The 18,210-nt window shown below is 44.7% G+C and overlaps 1 protein-coding gene across 6 annotated transcripts; it reads right to left on the bottom strand.

Moving 5' to 3' along the window:
- Positions 1-1,444: 1,444 nt before the first annotated feature.
- Positions 1,445-17,678, bottom strand: LOC122634889 (probable G-protein coupled receptor CG31760). 6 transcript variants are annotated; one of them, XM_043824340.1, is made up of 18 exons: positions 17,195-17,676; positions 10,590-10,806; positions 9,996-10,232; positions 9,551-9,755; positions 8,112-8,346; positions 6,609-6,743; positions 5,705-5,852; positions 5,065-5,209; positions 4,822-4,954; positions 4,589-4,742; positions 4,398-4,507; positions 4,097-4,311; positions 3,872-4,037; positions 3,598-3,703; positions 3,372-3,515; positions 3,086-3,268; positions 2,613-2,885; positions 1,445-2,508 (listed from the first exon to the last, which is right to left on the bottom strand). In XM_043824340.1, the coding sequence occupies exons 3-17, from the start codon at positions 10,209-10,211 to the stop codon at positions 2,634-2,636; spliced, it is 2,547 nt and encodes an 848-aa protein (XP_043680275.1). In that variant the 5' UTR covers positions 10,212-10,232; positions 10,590-10,806; positions 17,195-17,676; the 3' UTR covers positions 1,445-2,508; positions 2,613-2,633. The 6 variants fall into 6 exon arrangements, with proteins under 6 accessions (XP_043680275.1, XP_043680274.1, XP_043680276.1 ...); XM_043824339.1 differs by having other exon boundaries at positions 17,199-17,676; XM_043824341.1 differs by having other exon boundaries at positions 2,613-2,882; positions 17,199-17,674.
- Between the last annotated feature and the right edge of the window lie 532 nt (positions 17,679-18,210).

Here is an 18,210-nt window from a genome sequence, read left to right as displayed (position 1 = left end):
GCCTGCCCCACCATGCGTGCGTACGCACGTGCACGCGTACGAGAGAACGACGTTAATTCCTTTTTCTATTTTACATGTTGTATCGGGATACGGAAAATTTTTAACGGATCGCAATATCTTCCCCCAAGAGAATCGTTACCGCGAGAATAATTGTTTACGCCGTTCTGCCGTAATTAAGATTCGAAGAAAGAATTAAAGTGGACGACAAATTTACATATCACATTTATTTTAACGTCCACTTTGTCACGTTCGTTCGCATTTTCCATCGGATCGAACAAAGTCGCAAAGTTACTCGTCCGCTCGTGAAAATATCGTCGTTTTCCCTTTCTTTCCTTCTCCTTTGCGTTCCCTCTCCCTTGTGTTCCCTTTCTTTTTCCTTTGTTCTTCTTTTTTGCAAAATATAAGAAAACGTATCGCTCGATAAGTATCGATTGGATACGCGCCGACGAAACGAAACGATCGTACTTGGAGAGATCGTTAAACGTCGAACGTCGAGGTTCAAAGTAACGATTAAAGTGCGAACGAGAACGACGATCGTCTCGTAGCCTACGCAGAGGCTTGCGTTGCGTTGTCTGGCTGGGTTGGCGTTATCACGGAGGAACGTGTCTCACAGTCTCGCTCGATTCCTCGGAGCCGAATCGGATTTGGACGCGGTTCTATCGTCTTTTATCGTCCTACGACTAAGCTATGATCGCGTTTTTATAAGCACGTACAATAATTTTTTTTTTTTTTATACTTTTTACTAACCGAGCGACATACGCGCGCGTGTATACTACAGCATGTTTCATTCTCTTAATCGTTAATTTATTTATGTACTTATATACGTCGCGAGCTTCGGAAACTATGTCGGACAAAAGAAAATCGCGGCGATCCCAAGTTCTCGGTCCACTATGTAGCTTGCCTACGTAACGTAGTTGCGTATGTCGCGGCAGTCGATCGACCCGACACATTCGTCGTCCAATACTCGCGCGACCAGACTCTCCTTACAGTTTCCGCGATAAATTTCCAAATTGACTTGCTTCACGCTACTCGAGCCGTCCCTTCGTTCGACCTTTTCGTAAAAGCTCCAAACACGTCGATCTAGATACGCGAACGTTTTTCTCGTTCTCCTTCGTGAACGTAAACGTTAAGTCGATCGTTCGAACTTACGATTAGTGGAAGATGGAGATCGAAGCGACGTCCGTCCGCGTGCATCTTAATTCATAGATTCGTTCGACGAATCGATCGCCGAAGATCGTCGGACCGATATCGTCGTCTATACGTCGCGTATTTATCTACGCGCGTAATTACGTACGTATCTGCGTAGAGTAAGCACGCGTCTTGTTGCGCGCTTACCCACGTGAGCGCACAGCTGCGAGTCTCTCATACGCGTCGATTAAATCGCATAATCAACAACGACGATATAAATACGATACATATCTTACGTTAGATAGAAACAGCGATATATCTTTGCTCTTTTATTCGTTACTTTTCTCAAATCTTTAGACGATTATCGCAGCAGTTAAGTAAACTCTTACAAAATTGTAAAGCAACGAGGGCCGACGACGTCTTACGTTTTCTTTTCTTCTTTTCGCTTTTTCCCTCTTTCATCGAAACGATAAACAACGCAAGAAGAAACTTGCCGGACTTTTCCCCGAAATCGAGCACGCAAGCGATTATTGTCGTAAAATGATTTGTACTCGTGAGATGACATAACGATGCATGCTCTCTTCGACGTTGTAATCAATCGTTCGATAATTTCCTGACAGATTGGTTATCGCGAGTCGAACTTCGTTCCTAAAACGAAGAAGGATTCGAATCTAGGATTACGGCGTTATACCTAATCACATCGGGGTTACTCGACTTTAAGTGAAAATATAAAAACAAAGCGGCGAACAACCCTTTCGTCGCTTTTACACATATTGTCAATGTACCGATATCGATTCGATGCTCGGATCGAACGCGACCTTTCGCTCTCCTTCCCTTTCTCTTCTTATCCTTTCTCTTTATTCGACCACACTCGCGAGTTTACCTTCGAACGTAGAAGGTGGATATTAGAAGGCTGCTGTTCGATAAGAAAAGATCGCACGCGTGATATGGTTATATCTAGATATAAACTTTCAACGATTTAATCGAATATAAAAGTTCGCCGTTCGTTCTCGTCTTTCCCAAAGGAACGAAAGTTGACGCTAGTCGACGTCGCATCTTCATCGATACGCATCGACCGTTCGCAGAAAATTCTTGAGGGAAGATCTCTCGCCCTCTCTCCCTCACTCCTGCCTGTCGTCAAGGAGCGGCGTCTCGAGAGAAGAGCCGATCAGCCAAGGGGTTTCGAAGGAACGCGACGTACGAGACGATACGACCACCGTGGGATTGTCCGTTCGAAGGGAAGCTCGTCTTGGTTGAGATCACCGAGGAGAGAAACCGTTTCGAGTTCTTTCCCTTCCTTCCTCGTGCGGACGTACGAGAAGATATTCTCTTTTTTGACTTTTCAGCCGAATCGATGTATTGTCTTCGTCACAACCATATCTGCGTCGTTAAAAGAAAAGAAAAGGTCAGTCCTATCGGTACGAGAAAGAGAAAAGATACTTGTTCGATCTTTCAATTTGTCGGGAACGAAACGGTTTAGTCACCTCTTCGCTGTTGACCACTAGTCAGACCTTTTCGCAGCTCGAATGCGGCAGCTCCCTCTGTTCCGCCTCTTGCTGCTGAGCGGCAATCTTTTCCCTTTCTCTGGCCTTCTCCTTTTCTTTCTCCTTTTCTTTCTCCTTCTTCCTCTCCTTTGCGGCCTTCCTCTCTCGAAGCATCTCCATTCTTCGTGCTCGATGCAAGCTCCCCGACGGGAAGGTCGAATCTTCGACGGCCGCGGCCGCGGCCGCTGACGCACCTCGTTCCACCGCGCTCTGCTCGATTATTTAATTTCAATTTATTTTTCCTCGATATGTGTCTCTCCTCGGGTATAAGAAAGTACCATCTAGATTTCGGCCCGTTTACCAGACCATTACTACTAGCATTACACCTAGGTCGTTTACCTCGAAGGAGAGAGGAGGCAGGGCAGGAAGAGAAAGAGGAGAGAAAATGATGACGGGTCGACTTAGGTACATACTTTTAAAATAAAACTGGCGGTCGAGCTCTTGGCTATCGGACTTTGCGCCGCCGAAGGATGACCGTGGGTGTGACCATGGGCGCTGAAATATCCACCTACTTTGGGCTTGATGTGCCTGTTGTGCATCTCCATGTGAACGATTTTCATGAACTCGATCTGAGCCGCCAACTTTTGTATCTCTTCCTGGAAAGAGGGCAAAAGAAAAAAAAAAAGATAGAAGGAACGTTTCCTTGATCTAACGCCTTACGCGAGATTATCCTTCGAGATATCGAGCTCAAATCAGGACCTTCAGTTCCTCGTTCTCCTGATAGAGATCGGTCGTTTCTTCGGGCACCAAGCCGATTCCGTTTAGCGAGAAACTCGCGGTGACGCCTCGAGCTCGCGCCCGGCTGTCCCATTGATCGCCTTGTCCTCGAAGGACCCGAATCACCTGAAAAAAAAAAAAAAAAAAAAGAAACGTTGCGCCGTTAAACGGTTAGGGGTAAAGCTCTAGAGTCGGCTTTCCCTGGTACCTTGGGTCCGAATACGAGAAAAATGGTGACGGACGTCGACAATTGAGTACGAAGGAAACCCAGCGAGTATTTGATGTCCGGTCCGGCGTGTGGGAAGATGAAGAGGCTGCGGAGGAAGGGTAAAACGGTTTGTCTCTTTCGTTTCACGTGCAAAAGGGGGAGGAATTCTTTGTTACGTTCAACTCTTTCTCTTTTCTACGTTTTTTCTTTTTCTTTTTTTTTTTTTTTTTTGCTTTGCCCTGCGTTTCAAATGTTTCTTAGAGAGTTTACATACTGGATGGAGATCATGACGATGTTAACGGCGGCTATGTTATATATGGCGTAGCTTATCAGCCGTGCCTCGTTGAAGAGACTCTCGGCGTTTCGAACGTTGTAACAGACTTTTATGCCCCAGGCGAGAAATAGAATCTCTCCTTGAAACGAAACGGCCGATAGAGTTCCTTGTTAAAGAAACGTTTAATCGTAAATCGTATCTTTCATAAGTGTATCGATTAATTACCAATGGCTAGACTATGGTCCCACCAATTGAAAGAGCATTGATAAAATTTCAGACCGTAATTATCGGCGATCACTTCCGCGTACGGTGGCGCACTGAGCGTCCATGTACCAAGGTATATCAACATGACCAGTAATATCGGTACCATCCATTGTAACAATTGCTTGTCCGTCAGTTTGACCTTGTGGGCGCTCTTAACGCGATAAGTCAGCGATACTCTGCGAAATAGAAGAAACGGAACGGTTCGATCGTAAGCGTATATCGTTCGTTCGATACGTCGTCGGCTCGTGTTCGAGCCAATTACCTCCAAGTCTTCATCAGCAGAGCGGTGTAAGAAATGCAGAAGCCGAGATGCCTCGTCCACTTTGTGGCTATGCACGAGTACATGTCAAGCACCGGGAATATAGCTGCCATCTTTATAACAAAAAAAGGAAGAATGAAGTACTCGAAAAGGTTTCGTTTGTTTTCGTTTAAAAAATCGATCGAAATCCATACCTCGAGATACATTATGGCACAACCCAGAAGCGTGATGGACAGGAATATAGGCGAGGCGACTTTGAATACCTTTAGCTTACGGTGTTGGTACATGTAGGCCACGAGGACGACGGTACCGAAGACGCAAAATATGGAGAATGCCAGCAGCGTGATCCTTGAAACGATATCGTTGATTTAAAGACCGCTTTCGTCGCGCGAATTTTTTCGTTGCGCGTTTAATTCGTTGGAAATACCTAAAGGGCCAATGGTAAGTAGCCAAGCAAGGCTCCGGTCCTTTGCACTTGGCACATCCCGGTGCGCAGCGTAAACATCGAAACGTTTTGACGTAAGAGTCGCTTATATTTTCTTGCATCTCCTTCCATGCCGCTGAAAGAAAGGGGCATAACGTTTTCTTCCTATTACGCGTGTGTGCGCGTGTGCGTGTAGTTTCTACTTGTCGTTAATCTAGCCACCGGTACTTGATTCAATCGTCCAACCTTCAACGAGAATCCCATCGAAGCCAGTCCGTTGGAGATTCGTGCCGTAGAAACCCTGTCGACACTTGCAAACGTAAGCGCCCTTCGCCCATCCAGCTCCGACTCCGTGCTCGTTGATCTTACCGTTCGGACTGTGATACTCGCACTGTAAATATATTTCAAGTTTCTTCGATTCTTAGAGTCGCCGTATATCGCAGCGAGATAAACGTCTAAGGTAAATATTGTCTATTTTGTTGTCGTTGGAAGAAACGCGCGGATATAACGCGACAGAAACGTCTCTTAATATTCCTTTCGAAAGCATCTAATTACTATCTATCGCCGAAGACGCATACGCGCTTTTACGACGTTAAGATAAGCGTCTTAACGTTGATCTTAAATATGGCTTTGGAATTCCTCGTCGTATCGAGACGTACTACGTAATCGCGATCGGGCCGAGAGCATGCTGGATGTACCGTGTATTTGGAAAAAAAAAAACGACAGGTCTCTTTTTCGAGGAATCTCTTGTTGTCGTTGGGACAAACGGGACATTGTTAACGGGTCGAACAGATGAGGACGCGCGCGTGCCCTCGGCTCTCGCGAAAAGCTACGAACGAGAGACGACGGTCGAAAGTTCGGTCGTCTCTGGTAAAAATTTGATTACCTGCGTTGTATCGTCCTGACACTTGTGGGTGCCTCTAAAGGATGCTATTTGATTACTCGACGATGCGCTATCGCCATAGGGGGATGCATTGCATTGATTCACCTCCAAGCCGCTGATATCAATATCCATGCTCAAAAATTCTCGCACACTTGGGGAAATAAACAAAAGCAAGATTTATTTCTAATCGGCATCGAGACTTCGAATAAAGCTGGATCTAGAGGCGTGGATCTAGAGGCGCGGATCTAGAGGCGTTCTTTACGTATACGGGAATTAGCTGGATTGCCTTATCGCGACATTTCTCGTATACGATAGGTACGTACGAAATTGCGTTATAACTAACGATTACAAAAGGAACAACTACAAACAGCTATTTAGCAACCATTTAAACTCCGTCCCGAAGGACGTAGAGGAAAGGGAAGGGAATCGGTGGAAAGCCGATTTCGCGAAAGAGCGAGATCTCCGGCCGAGAGAAGGGCGGCGAATCGAGCGAATCGAGCGAATCGAGCGACGAAGGACCGATGTCGATTTGCCGATCGGATATTAACGAATACGATTAATTCGTTCGTTGCCTTTCAATCGTCCGTCTTCGTCGCCTCGCGACCTTCTCTAAAAACGTTCGCGACTTTTCTTTTAATCGAAATTTCTTTTATCAAGACGAAGGAGCTCGCTTAGCTCCAAGTTTAGCTTTCCACCGAGACTCCTCGACGCATCGAGTTTCAGAGTTTCCAGTTTTCCTAGGTATAAGGGATCAAAGTTTAAGAAACTAGAGGGGATTTACTGGGGGGATAAGTGGAAGAAAGTATAGGGGCGGGTTGAATTTAAGCGGAAGGTATATAGGAGATAGCGGTATACCTTGTCGACGGAAGAGGAAAGAGGGTTTGGGAAGAAAAAGGGAAGTACGAACCCGTGTCGAGAATCCGGGGGGCGCACGTTGACGCTGTACGAGATGAGCCATTGCCGAGTCTTGCAGGAGAAATACGGGATGGTCCACCAACCCCTGTAGGATTCAATCGGCGGTGACTGCATGAACTTCGGTGACCTGGGATCACACGCAAACGCCACACAACCGTCATAGAAACTTCGACCTCTTTTAAACGCGCGTGCTTCGTGCAACGCGATCCCGACGTCGATCGCCGATTTCTTAACCCCCAACAGCCCTTTCCCCCCATTTCCCGGCCCTCCCAAACCCATCTTAACGTTTTTGCGTTCTTGCTTGGCGCTTCGGTGCCTCCTCCTGGCACTTCCGAGCGCGATCGTTTCTCCGCGATCCAACCCGACGCGGGCGTCTCTCTCTTAACGCGCGAGATCGACTCGACGAAATTGTTTTCGCTGCCTTTTACCACCTCGCGATTTCGTTCTTCACGCTGTGATAACGTTTAACGTTCAACGTTTGCAATTCGTATTAATGATCTTCCACGAATCGACGGTACCTCGCCGTAGATGACGCGTCGCGTCCGATCGTTATCGGGACGTTGCTTGTCAAAGAGATACGAGCGAAATAACGTTACTCGTCGTCTTCGTACATCGAGTTTCTATGACCTGACGCTCGTACGGGATGATGAAGGACGATGAATGATCGTGGAGAGCCTACGAATCGTTAACGATGCTCGTTTCTTCGGTAGAACGTACTCTTTGCGAGAAAGAAGATATTTTATGATCGGTGCTAAGGACTCTGAATCGTTTACGCGGACTTTTACTTCTTTTCTTCTCCGATAGGTACGTACATTCCACCGTTCGGGGAAGATGCAAGATTTTGATATGAGAATGTCTGGTGCTGGATAATTAATCGATTCGGCAGTGCGTGTGCGTGCGTGCAGGTTAATCGTTCGAACGGTTAAAAGAAATAGAAAGAAGAAGACAGGCTTTTCTCGAGTTCGATCGTTCGCGGCCTGCAAGATTTATTCAAGAGATATAATGTCTTACGACTTGGTGAAGAAAGTCGCCCGTGTCGCGTTCGCGCCGTTTCGCGCAACGAGCATCGAGAGTATTTCTGTCAATCGTTCGATCGAGAAAAGCTTGCCAAAAAGACATTGGGACAATTGGAAGAGATCTAACGCAAATCTTCCATTGCAATTTGCCTTCTCTCTTCCGAATCGACGTTGATTTTCGGACGGATGTTGAAAACGAAACGAAGAGCTTATTTTCGAACTTTCTTTATTCGTCCTCGACGCGTCCGTACGTGTCGAATCGGATGCGCGTATATCGTGAAAAATGTCCATCTCTTGGTAGTTTCCCGATTTAAGCTTACTTGGTTACTCAGAAAATAAGCCCTCGAGACGAGAATAGAGACGGAATGAAGAATAGAGCGAGACAGATATTAATAATAAAGTGTCGTGCACGGGGAGGAAAACGAGAGAGAAACGAAAGAGAGACGGAGGGAAGAATCGTGGAAGGAAGACCGTCGAACCTTAATCCCGAGCTAGCACCAGCATTTTCGAACCAGGGTAGACCCGGATCCGGCCTGGATCCTGCCTGCAGAGCATGGCCTTCGACCTCGATCGGTTCGCCCACGCTTCCGGGACTCCTCTTGAGCCACACGGCGTTTATCACCGTCCCGGTAGATGCGTTCAATGCGATCACTCTTGCCTCCACAGCGTCGTTCACCGAAAGGAGTAAGGACTTCGCCAAGACGTCCAAAAGACCTACGGACGTATCTCGTTCGTATTTCCTGAATCTTTTCAAAATTAAAAAATGCCAACGACGATCGACGACCGCTCGTAGACGATTCGCGTACGTCGATTATCGGAGAAAGGAAAAAGTGCTTGAGAAGGGAGAGAAGCTAAAAGGCAGGAATGTGTGGTTTTCGGAGTACGTGCGCGACGCAGGTGGTAAGGTGGGGCTTCGAGTCGGGAGAGATCGATAGACGGTCGAGCATCCGGTCTGTGCACACTCTCGTTACCTTCTTCCTTCGCCTATACCATTGAAATTCTGTTCGAACGAGAGAAGCCAGCGAACGGCACGTGCCTATTTTATATTGTCTATCCTCCGGAATAATATTACCAATTGTATAGTCGCATAAATAATGCGCAACCGAGAGATACGCGACCGCTTCAAGGCTGGACATGGAACCTCTACGCGAGCACTCTACGCGAGAACGTTTCATATGGATCACTCGTTAATTATCGCAAGATTTAGCGTTTTTTTTGTTTTTTTTGCGTTTCTACGAGCACCGGTTTGGAACACGAGTCAGATTAATTGAGAGAGTTAAAGAGAGAAATATTTCGAGAATCTCGCTGTCGTTATCTCGAGTCAGTGTCTCGAGAGTAGGGTCTAGAGCTTCGCCGGAAACGAAGCTCCGATGAAGCGTCGTTCGTTTTTCAAAGAACAAAGAGAAAAAGAAAGAACGAAGAAATAAAAAAGAGAGGGAAAGAGCGAAAAGGAAAAAACAAAAAAATAAGACGAAGAGAATTAAAAGAAGAAATATGTCCAAGCGTACGAGCAACAGGTGACGCGCAGGTGTCGCGAAATATAAGCAACCTGAGAGAGAGAGAGAGAGAGTGGGGTGGGGGGGAGTAGGCACGGTGCCCAATTCTACTCGAACCTTCTCGTTCTTCCGTTTACTCTTGCCACGCCCCTTTCGTCTTCCACCATACCGTTTTAGTTGGCTCATAGATTTTCACGGAACTTGACGTTCGGGATGAATCGAGAGAAAAGTGTGTCGGAAAAGAAAAATGAAAAGAAAAAGATCGAATTACGATCGACGCTTCGATGACACGTTCTCGATGAGAGGAGAAATAGTAAGCGAGGAAGGACGCGCTATTTATGTTTCACGGATAAAAGTTTGTGGAACGAAGAGGCGATAGAACGCTTGCACATAAATAAGTAGACGTAAATACACTCGCTCACCGTTGTGTCGTGCAACACCGGAAGGGCCGAGGTTTTGAAGCATCATGGCCGTCATATCCGTTTTCTGACGTGCCGTGTCGTAACGACGTGGATCGAGAGACGCGCCGGCTGGCAGCGACTTGAAACCTGCCGTACTCGCGCACTCTTCCCCCAACGATCCGCTGGATGCTGCCTCGATCACGTCCAGAGCTTCCTCTATATCCGGCTGCGTAGAAAATCGAACGTTTGTCGAATGATCGCCGATCGAGTGATCGCTGACGGCGACGTTACCCGATGTTGCGTCTTAGACAAGTATTGGACAAGTAACTTGGGAAATGGATATAGTCGGCCGTAAAAACGACGTATCGAGTAAATAATTGAATCGATTAATTAAGTCTAGACGCAGACGACCGGATATAAAACGTGTATGACAGACGTGTACGATAACTCTTTTAGAAAGATTTACTTTTTTGCCGTCGAATTTACTGTCCATGACGGTGGTAATGGTGGTGGTGGTGGTGGTGGTGGTCGTCGTCGTCTTCGTCGTCGTCGTCGTCGTCGTAAAAAACGACGGCGCCGAGGTTGTACCAGCTCCCGCCATCGTGACGTATGCCATCATCGTCATCGTCGTCATCGTCGTCATCGTCGCAGGAAATAGAGCCAAGAGCCAGGACTTGCCCATCCCGCGTCCTGCTCATTTGCCCTTTTCAGTCAAAGCGATAATAAAAGACTAGATTCGATTTCTCTTTTTCTTTTTTTCTTTATCAAAGTTGCATCGATCGTCTCGAAGAGAGACGGGGAAAGAGAAAGAGAGAATGAGAATCCTCTCGTCGAACGGAGCTTTTATCCGTTAATTGGATCATTTGTCGGCAAAAGAGCCGACAAACGCGATTCGAAATCTCTATACGCGTACTGTTTCTTCGATAAAATATTTTCAAAGAGCTCTACGAATATTCCGTATTGTTATACTAATTATTATCGTAATTTAAAGTCATCCATGCTCTGATCGACGATTACGAGTGCGAACTTTGTCCGACGATAAGAAAAAAAAATGTTTTACCTTCTCTGACGGGTGACCGGTTCAAGTGGTGCCGAGCTTCAGGCCCGGCTCCGTGGATCGCAGGTAAAGTCTTGCTGGTAATTTCCTCGACATTTTTCCACCGCTGCTAAGGTCGTAGCCAAGTTTTTCCTTTCTCGAGGTCGGAAAAGCGCAGAAACCTTCGATTTTTTTACTTATCCTCGGCGATCGTTGGGCGAATGAACGAGGATGGAACGGTCTGTTCGGCAGAGAAAAATTATTTCTTTCTTCCTTTGAATATATTCTCGAAATAATAGGTACGACTTTTTCGTTAAAATAAATCCCATTTGGAGATGTATGCTCGAACGAAAACCTAGTACTTTTCTCTACAATGCGATCCTGTGAGAAATTTTGCAGACGAAGCCAAGTACGAAAGGCGTGCACATCTGTCGGCGCACACCCGTCGACCTATATCCAACGCTCAAATCTCGAAAGTTACGTTCCATAAATTATTTACATAAATTTTGTCTACTTCCGAAGGCATCATTCATCGCGAAGCATTTTTTTGTTCGAGACGAGAACGACCTTCGATACACTTCTTTTCTCCGTTCTTTTCTTATCTCGCATCCCATTTCTCTCGCTTACAATGTAATCGTACCGGTCGTAAAGAACGACGGTTCTTTGAAGCAGAATCTCGATATCGTAGTACCGTTGAAAATGAAGCGCGGCGACAAAAGATCTCGTTCGAACGGTTACCTCGTTCCGATTAAACGCTTCGCAATTCGAACAATTTCCGATAATTCGGTGAAGCGAGACCTATAGGTACCTACATACGGTTGCTGCCAAAAATTGAATTGCTCGTGTCGATTATTAATGTCACGTAGTGAATTAGCGAAGACGAATCGAGTTAGAAACGGTTAAGGACGCTACCCGATGAAAATCAAATATGGATAGCAGGCAGAATCGGTGAGATCAATTTGTTCTCCTTCGAGCGAATTTCCCTAAGTAAAGAGCTATCGATTTCGAGGGATGAGTTTTATTCTAAAACCGCACGAGACGTTTTCGAGTTCCTGCCAAAGTCAGCGGCGGATGAAGTACCTGTAATATACTTTTTGCGATTTCGCAAACGAAAGGCCACGTTGTCATGTCGTATCATACGCTTAAGTAGACGCACGTATGTAGAAACGCGTATCACATATTTATCACGCGTATACGTACAATCGAACAAATAGATCGTACGCGAAAGCATCGCTTTCGTACTTACTAAAAATCTTCCACTTGACTTTATTCTCAGGTAGATGGACGCGCGACGTTTTATCGTTGGAGTTATCCCGGTGTATCGCATATCGCGCGGTATCGAAATAGACGCGAATATGATTCGATATACGTTACGAGTAGAATGGATCGAATCGAGATGGCAGAGTATGCCGTGCCGTGCCGTGCCGTGCCGTGCCGTGCCGTGCCGTCCTGTGCCGTCCGTGCTTATTAAAGGTTGGCTGAATCTCACGAGTCGTCGATCAAAGAACGTCGAATGAATATGTACGGTTAGCGCGCGATTGTACGCGTCCACCTTCACACCGATTTTATAGAAGGCCGATCGGAGAGGCGCGAGAGAATCGAAATGTCTATCGCTCTTTGTCTATGGTCGAGGCGGTTCGATCGATCGACCAACTCTTTCTCATTATTCAACGATATAGTCGAATCTCCAACAACGACGATATCCCATTTTTATTTAAATTTATTCAAATTTATTTAAATTTGCAATTTATCTTATTACTCGTATCTGCGTTTGCTCGAGCATCTTTTCTCTTTCCTCTAAACTTTCTTTCCTCCTTGCTCACGAAACACGACACTTTTCTACTCGATTAGAACGAGACAAGAGCGTCCTAAGCATTGGCAAATATTTGTCAAAGGCTGGCCTTCGTAGTGGACGTTCTCGAGCGAATATCGATAGATACTTGTATACGTACGTACGTATCGAATTATATTATAGGACGTAAGGGAAAGTGGGTTGACCACGACTCTCGCCGTACTCACGACGTTATCCTAAAGTAATAGAAAATGCCTGGATCGTATGAATTTTTCGTCTAAAATAGCTATACTAATATTAATACAAAGATAGCGATAATATCCGTTGCCATTGTCGCGTGATCGAAAGTAGTGGTTTACGCAAATTTTTATCTTCCCAAATGAATATCATTGAAAGAGAATTGCTACGATAATTAACACGGATCATTAGTTTACAAAGGTACATACGTCCCTTTGAAAACTTCGGTGGGGGATAACGTAGCTTCGGTATCGATGACGGCTATCGAATTACAAACGATACTAGATTGCTTCTTGCCCAGAACGACTTTCAATTCGATCTGAAAATAGAATTTCTCGTCTCATCTCGCGCTCTCTCTCTCCCCCCTTTTTTCTCATTCCGTCTTCCCTCTCATTCGCTCTTTTTCTTCCGCGTGCCCTATCATCCTCTCCCTGAAACGGCTCAAACTAATTTCCCCGATGCTTCTGGCGCAGGCACCTTTCTGGATGAGCAATAAAGCGCCAAGATGAAGCGCGATGGCAAGGATTTTCGTTGATAAAGAATGGACGTTAGTCAGACGATATTCATTCCGATACTTTTCGGGAAGCTGCCTGTCCCGTCGCCAATCCAATCTTGCTTTCTTGTTTTTTACAAAAAATTTTTTATACTCGTTTGAGTGGAACATTTACAAATCGATAAAAAAATAAATACCTATTAGAAAAAGGAAAAATGTTTCGCGACAACAAAACGTTTCGCGAAGGGTGCCCGTTTCAATCGTCTCGTCTCTTCCGACGAGTCGTTTGTATGATTTATGAAATTTTTCAGGCCATGTCGAGGTCGCGTCATCGTTCGTACGCGAAGTGGCGGACTATAGCTGCCGAGTCGGAACGATCGATGCAGCTACCGCCACAACCAGTGGGCTACCGCCCACACAGCCACCCTCTGGGTCCACGTCTCCTCGTCTCACCCTCTTCCTCTTCCTCTTCCTCTTCCTCTCTTATCCTGTTACATCTGTCTATTCAATTGTCTACCTCTTCTACTTATTAGTTTCCATTTATTATGCGTATGCGTACTTACGTACGTAGGTATATCGATGTAATCAGTTTAGTTTATCCGACTAGAATTTTTTTTTTTTAGAATTTCTTCTACAATTTTTTCTACCTTCCTTACGATAGAATTTTATTACGATATTTTATCAAAAATAGATCGTTCTAAGTATATCGCGAAGGAAACGGTACCTAATCGCGTGGTGTATAATGAATGCCCTGGACAAAGACGTTTTCATCGAGGGAGAAGTTTCGTTATATAAAATGAAAAGAACTTTTTTCTCAACGTGGGCCGATAAAAGTTTAACTAATGGGATAAACGTCATCGAAGAAATTTGCGATTACGTATCCTTGACGCAGAGAAAAAGAACAAGAGTGAGAGAGAGAGAGAGAGAGAGAGAGAGAGAGAGAGAGAGAGAGAGAGAGAGAGTGATTGAGGCCTTGCGTGAAAAATAAATATATTTGAAAGTTTCCACAATTCATTTTCACTTTCTTCCAAATCGTTGAGAATCCTCGTCCAATGTACACGTATAAAATTGAAACTTGAAAAATTCAAATAAATTTCAGTGTCAAGGATCTCCCAAGTTTGCTTTACAGGACTGCTTTCATCGATCATCGGAACGAGGTCAACATTGTCTCAAAGATTTATCGTGAATACGGAACGAACGAGCTTTGTTTGTCGTCCACATTTACAAACGTGGAACGAACGTCTCCCTTTTATTCCCTTTCTACGTTGGTAACATTTTTAATACTGCTGTCACAAACATTCCAGTGTGAGAGAAGGATGATTTCAAACAACGTCTTTTATGCATCTTTTCAACATCTCGATATCTATTCCTCTTTCATTTTCATCCAATTTCGTATAACCACCAATTTCCTTTATCTATCATCTCTATATTTTTCTTATCTCGTCAGTCTATCTTTTTCATAAATTCTCGTTATTTTTGTTCTTTAACATTTTGCGAATGGAAACGAAGAAAAATCTTTTCATTGAAATAAAGAAAAAAAGAGAGAGAGAGAGAGAGAGAGAGAGAGAGAGATAAAAGAGACAGTAGAAGAAAAATTCGAACTTTTTTATATAGAAATAACGTGGCGCGAGGGACGCAAATAAAAAAATTCAACTTTTTTCTGCCTTTTATTTTATTTTATACAAATAAAGAAAATTAAAGAAACAGCAGAAAAAAAGTGGAATTTTTCAGTTCGCGTCGCTCGTGCCATGCCATCTTCATATGCGAACAATAGAAGGAATAATTGTCGATAACAGCTTTTTTCATCACTCGCACACACAAACACAAGCTCTCGTATTCCCTTCGTTATTTTTATTCCCTGCATCTGCCAGTTTTCTCTTTCTTCTATGCGACATCGCATCATACCTCTCTCACTCTCTCTCCCTTTCTGTCGTGCATGCCACATCGTATAACGTGTATATATAGACACTCGATAATTATCAGTCGATACAATTTCAACCCTCCATGCTGGCGAACCACCAGCAGCGTTCTCCGTCGTCTCTGTATAGTTTCATGCTGAGTCGTCTTTGGTAACGCCCATGGCGAGGGTTGTTCGACTCGTAGTAAATGCATGCCGATCGAGGATGACTGCACACAAGCTTCTCTTCCTCTCTCTCTCTCTCTCTCTCTCTCTCTCTCTCTCTCTTTTTCTTTTCTTGAATTAGCTCATCGTATCGTCTCACCGTAGGCGCTACAAATTGACTCCGTAGGAGTCTCTCTCTCTCTCTTTCTTCGTTTCTATCTCCCTCGACCTTTCTCGATTACCTCACGATTAGCTTTCCAACGACGTCCGAACACGCGAGCTTGCTTGGCCACTCGAAAAAATGACGCTCCACGTATAATCGTTCGTAATTAGAGCGTAATTTCGAGTCTTTTTGGAACGTCGATTAAACTCTTGTAGGAATGGACTAATGCATCTACGTTATATCGCGAGCGATAGTAATATCTTTCTAATACCCAGTTTTCGAATGTTATTCGTTCGACATTAATTTCGATATCGTCTCGATAAAAAGTGGATATGATAATTGGAATTCTCTATATGATCGAACGTATCTTTAAGATATATTTTTTTGAGATAGTTCCACTTTTGGAATATTTGCGTGGCCGATAATGCGTTGAGAGAGAGAGAGAGAGAGAGAGAGAGAGAGAGAGAGAGATTCTAAATATTCGAGGGTCTCAACGAGAGGCAGCTATTAAGGTCAACAACGGATTTTAGGAAAAATCGATAGGCCAGTTAGAGCAGTGGATATCTATCTGTTAAGCCTTCATTTTTTTGTTCTCCAAGTCAAGTGTATCTCTTTCCATTCAATTTCGAGTAAGGATGCTTCTCGCTTACGCTAGTCTACGAATATTTACGAAAGAGGATAACTCTCTGGCGTATTTAAACTTAATCAAAAGTAAGTACAACGATGACATATTATTACGTTAATAAAGTAGGATAACGAGGGAAGAATGTTTACAGGATGAAAACGGTTTGCACCTTTGGACGTTATAGAAAAATAGGACGTAATAGGAGCGTAAGCAAATTTATAGTTTTCATTAGCATGAACGCGCCGATGACGGGCAATTTCGTAGCTCGCTTAGTCCGTGTCACCAATTCGCTTAGCATGTATCGCCCATCGAAATAACGAAATATTTCTTTTCCCTCTTGGCGACTCGCACTAATTTCACTCTTCGACCTATTTCGCGCGCGGCCGTAAAGTTTTCATTTTTTTTTTTCTTTCCTTTTGATTCGGTGAAAATCGACAGATGCAATATCCAACGGGAAAGTAAATAACGGAGAGGAAAGCACCCGACCGTGGATTATTCGGTTCTAGTTCTCGTTCCAGTTTTCGTTCCAGTTCTCGTTCCAGTTCTCGTTCGAGTTCCCGTTCCAATTAGGTTTTGAGATACATCTTGACGGTATAGTACATCCGAAGATGTACTTAAAAGTTTTACCATCGATTATGCAAACCGGTAGCGTAAACGTTTTAAGAGATCGCTACGAAATTTATTTAAGCTCGCCGGAAAACACGGAGGGAAATTCTTTCGATCGTACAAACAATCCAAATTGATAACGAATAGACCAGCGAAAGAGAATTGTTTTTGATTCGTTAAAATATTTTTTCCTTTCAAAGTCGACGTTTCAATGGGTAAGGATTACGAGCGTGCACATACATATATATGGGTATATATATCTTTATGTACATACAAAGATATCGGTCGATTAAAATGGAACGACAAACGCTTTTTCCGATGACAGAGACCATCAAGAAACTGTTCCAAGACAAAGAAAAAAAATCGTCGAAAATACTCTATAATACTACCGACATAAACTGTTGCGCATATTCGCGTTTCTTCGAAGCACTTTCGACACCTGCTCGTCGTTAAAAGCTTAACGCTTCGGAGATTAAAGAGTTTAAAAAAGTTGGGCGCAAAAGCGAGCGCGTAAATCGATAGAAGCTCGACGACTTGTCAAGATGAGAAAATGCGATTGGATATTACGAAGGTTGCGAAAAAAGGGAAGATCAATGAAAAAGTAAATCGTCAGTTGGTAACACTGAGCGGACCAATAATATCAACACTTACATACCATTGGACACATGCCATTTTTCAGGCCTAAGCTCCATTCTCCCAACTTTGTATCACCGATGGAGCCCAACAGGTACGCGTTAGCATAGGACCTTCCGTTTCGAGATCGAAAGAGACCAGAGTACACGGCGTTGCTTCCTTTTCGACGTTGACACGCGCGACGCGAAAAATTGCGAGGATTAGCACGAGGATTCGCATGCAACGACGAAAGCGGGACGAATGGCGGCGGGGAGGGGGGGGGAGTGGGATTGGTCGGGGAGGGGAGAGAAAGAGAAAGAAAGAAAGCTAAAAGGAAAGATGGAGAAAGAGGGATGCTAGAGAAAGATATGTAGAACTCGTAGAAGGGTGAAGGGAGAAAAAAGAGACGAAGAGACGAGCCACGATCGGTGCAGCTGCAACGAACGAGGACTCGTTCGTGACTGCTTAAAGCCCACTCAGCTGTGTAGCTGGGACCGGGGCGTGCGCCCTCGCGTGCGCCCTCGCGTACGCCCTCGCGTGCGCCCTCCGAGGGATCAAACTTTACCTCTACTCGTGGAAATCCACGGGGAACTGCTTACTCGGTTTCCCTCTCCACTCTTTCATCCACACGGCTCTTTCGTTTCTTTTGCCTCGTCGTCGATCTTCTTTGGCAACGACGGCGACGAGTGCTATGTCTAAATGCGAGAGCTACTGCTTTCCTTTGCTTTTACCGATACACGGAATTCTCGAGAGGACGCTCTTCGAAAAAGAAACGAGAGAGAGAGAGAGAGAGAGAGAGAGATAGTCGATATAATCCGACGTCTCTCTCCCTCTCCCGGCTTGCCTCATCCCACCGTCGTTGAGCTTTTAATACATTTTTCCAGTGGTCGGTCGAGTGCGTTCTCCAGCGGTAAATTGTTTTTAAATAGTCTTTCGAGTACCTACGCATCGTTTGAGAGAAAGACGATAGACGCTAGTTCCAAGTCGAATCGTTTGAGTACGCGATTCGCTCGAGTAGTCCGACGATACTTTCTTTCTAATGCTCGTCCCTAGGT

This window comes from Vespula pensylvanica, chromosome 16, assembly GCF_014466175.1.
Source record: "Vespula pensylvanica isolate Volc-1 chromosome 16, ASM1446617v1, whole genome shotgun sequence".
Lineage (NCBI taxonomy): Eukaryota > Metazoa > Arthropoda > Insecta > Hymenoptera > Vespidae > Vespula > Vespula pensylvanica.
The sequence above is the reverse complement of the archived record's forward strand: the minus strand, read 5'-3'. Positions and strand labels throughout refer to the sequence as shown.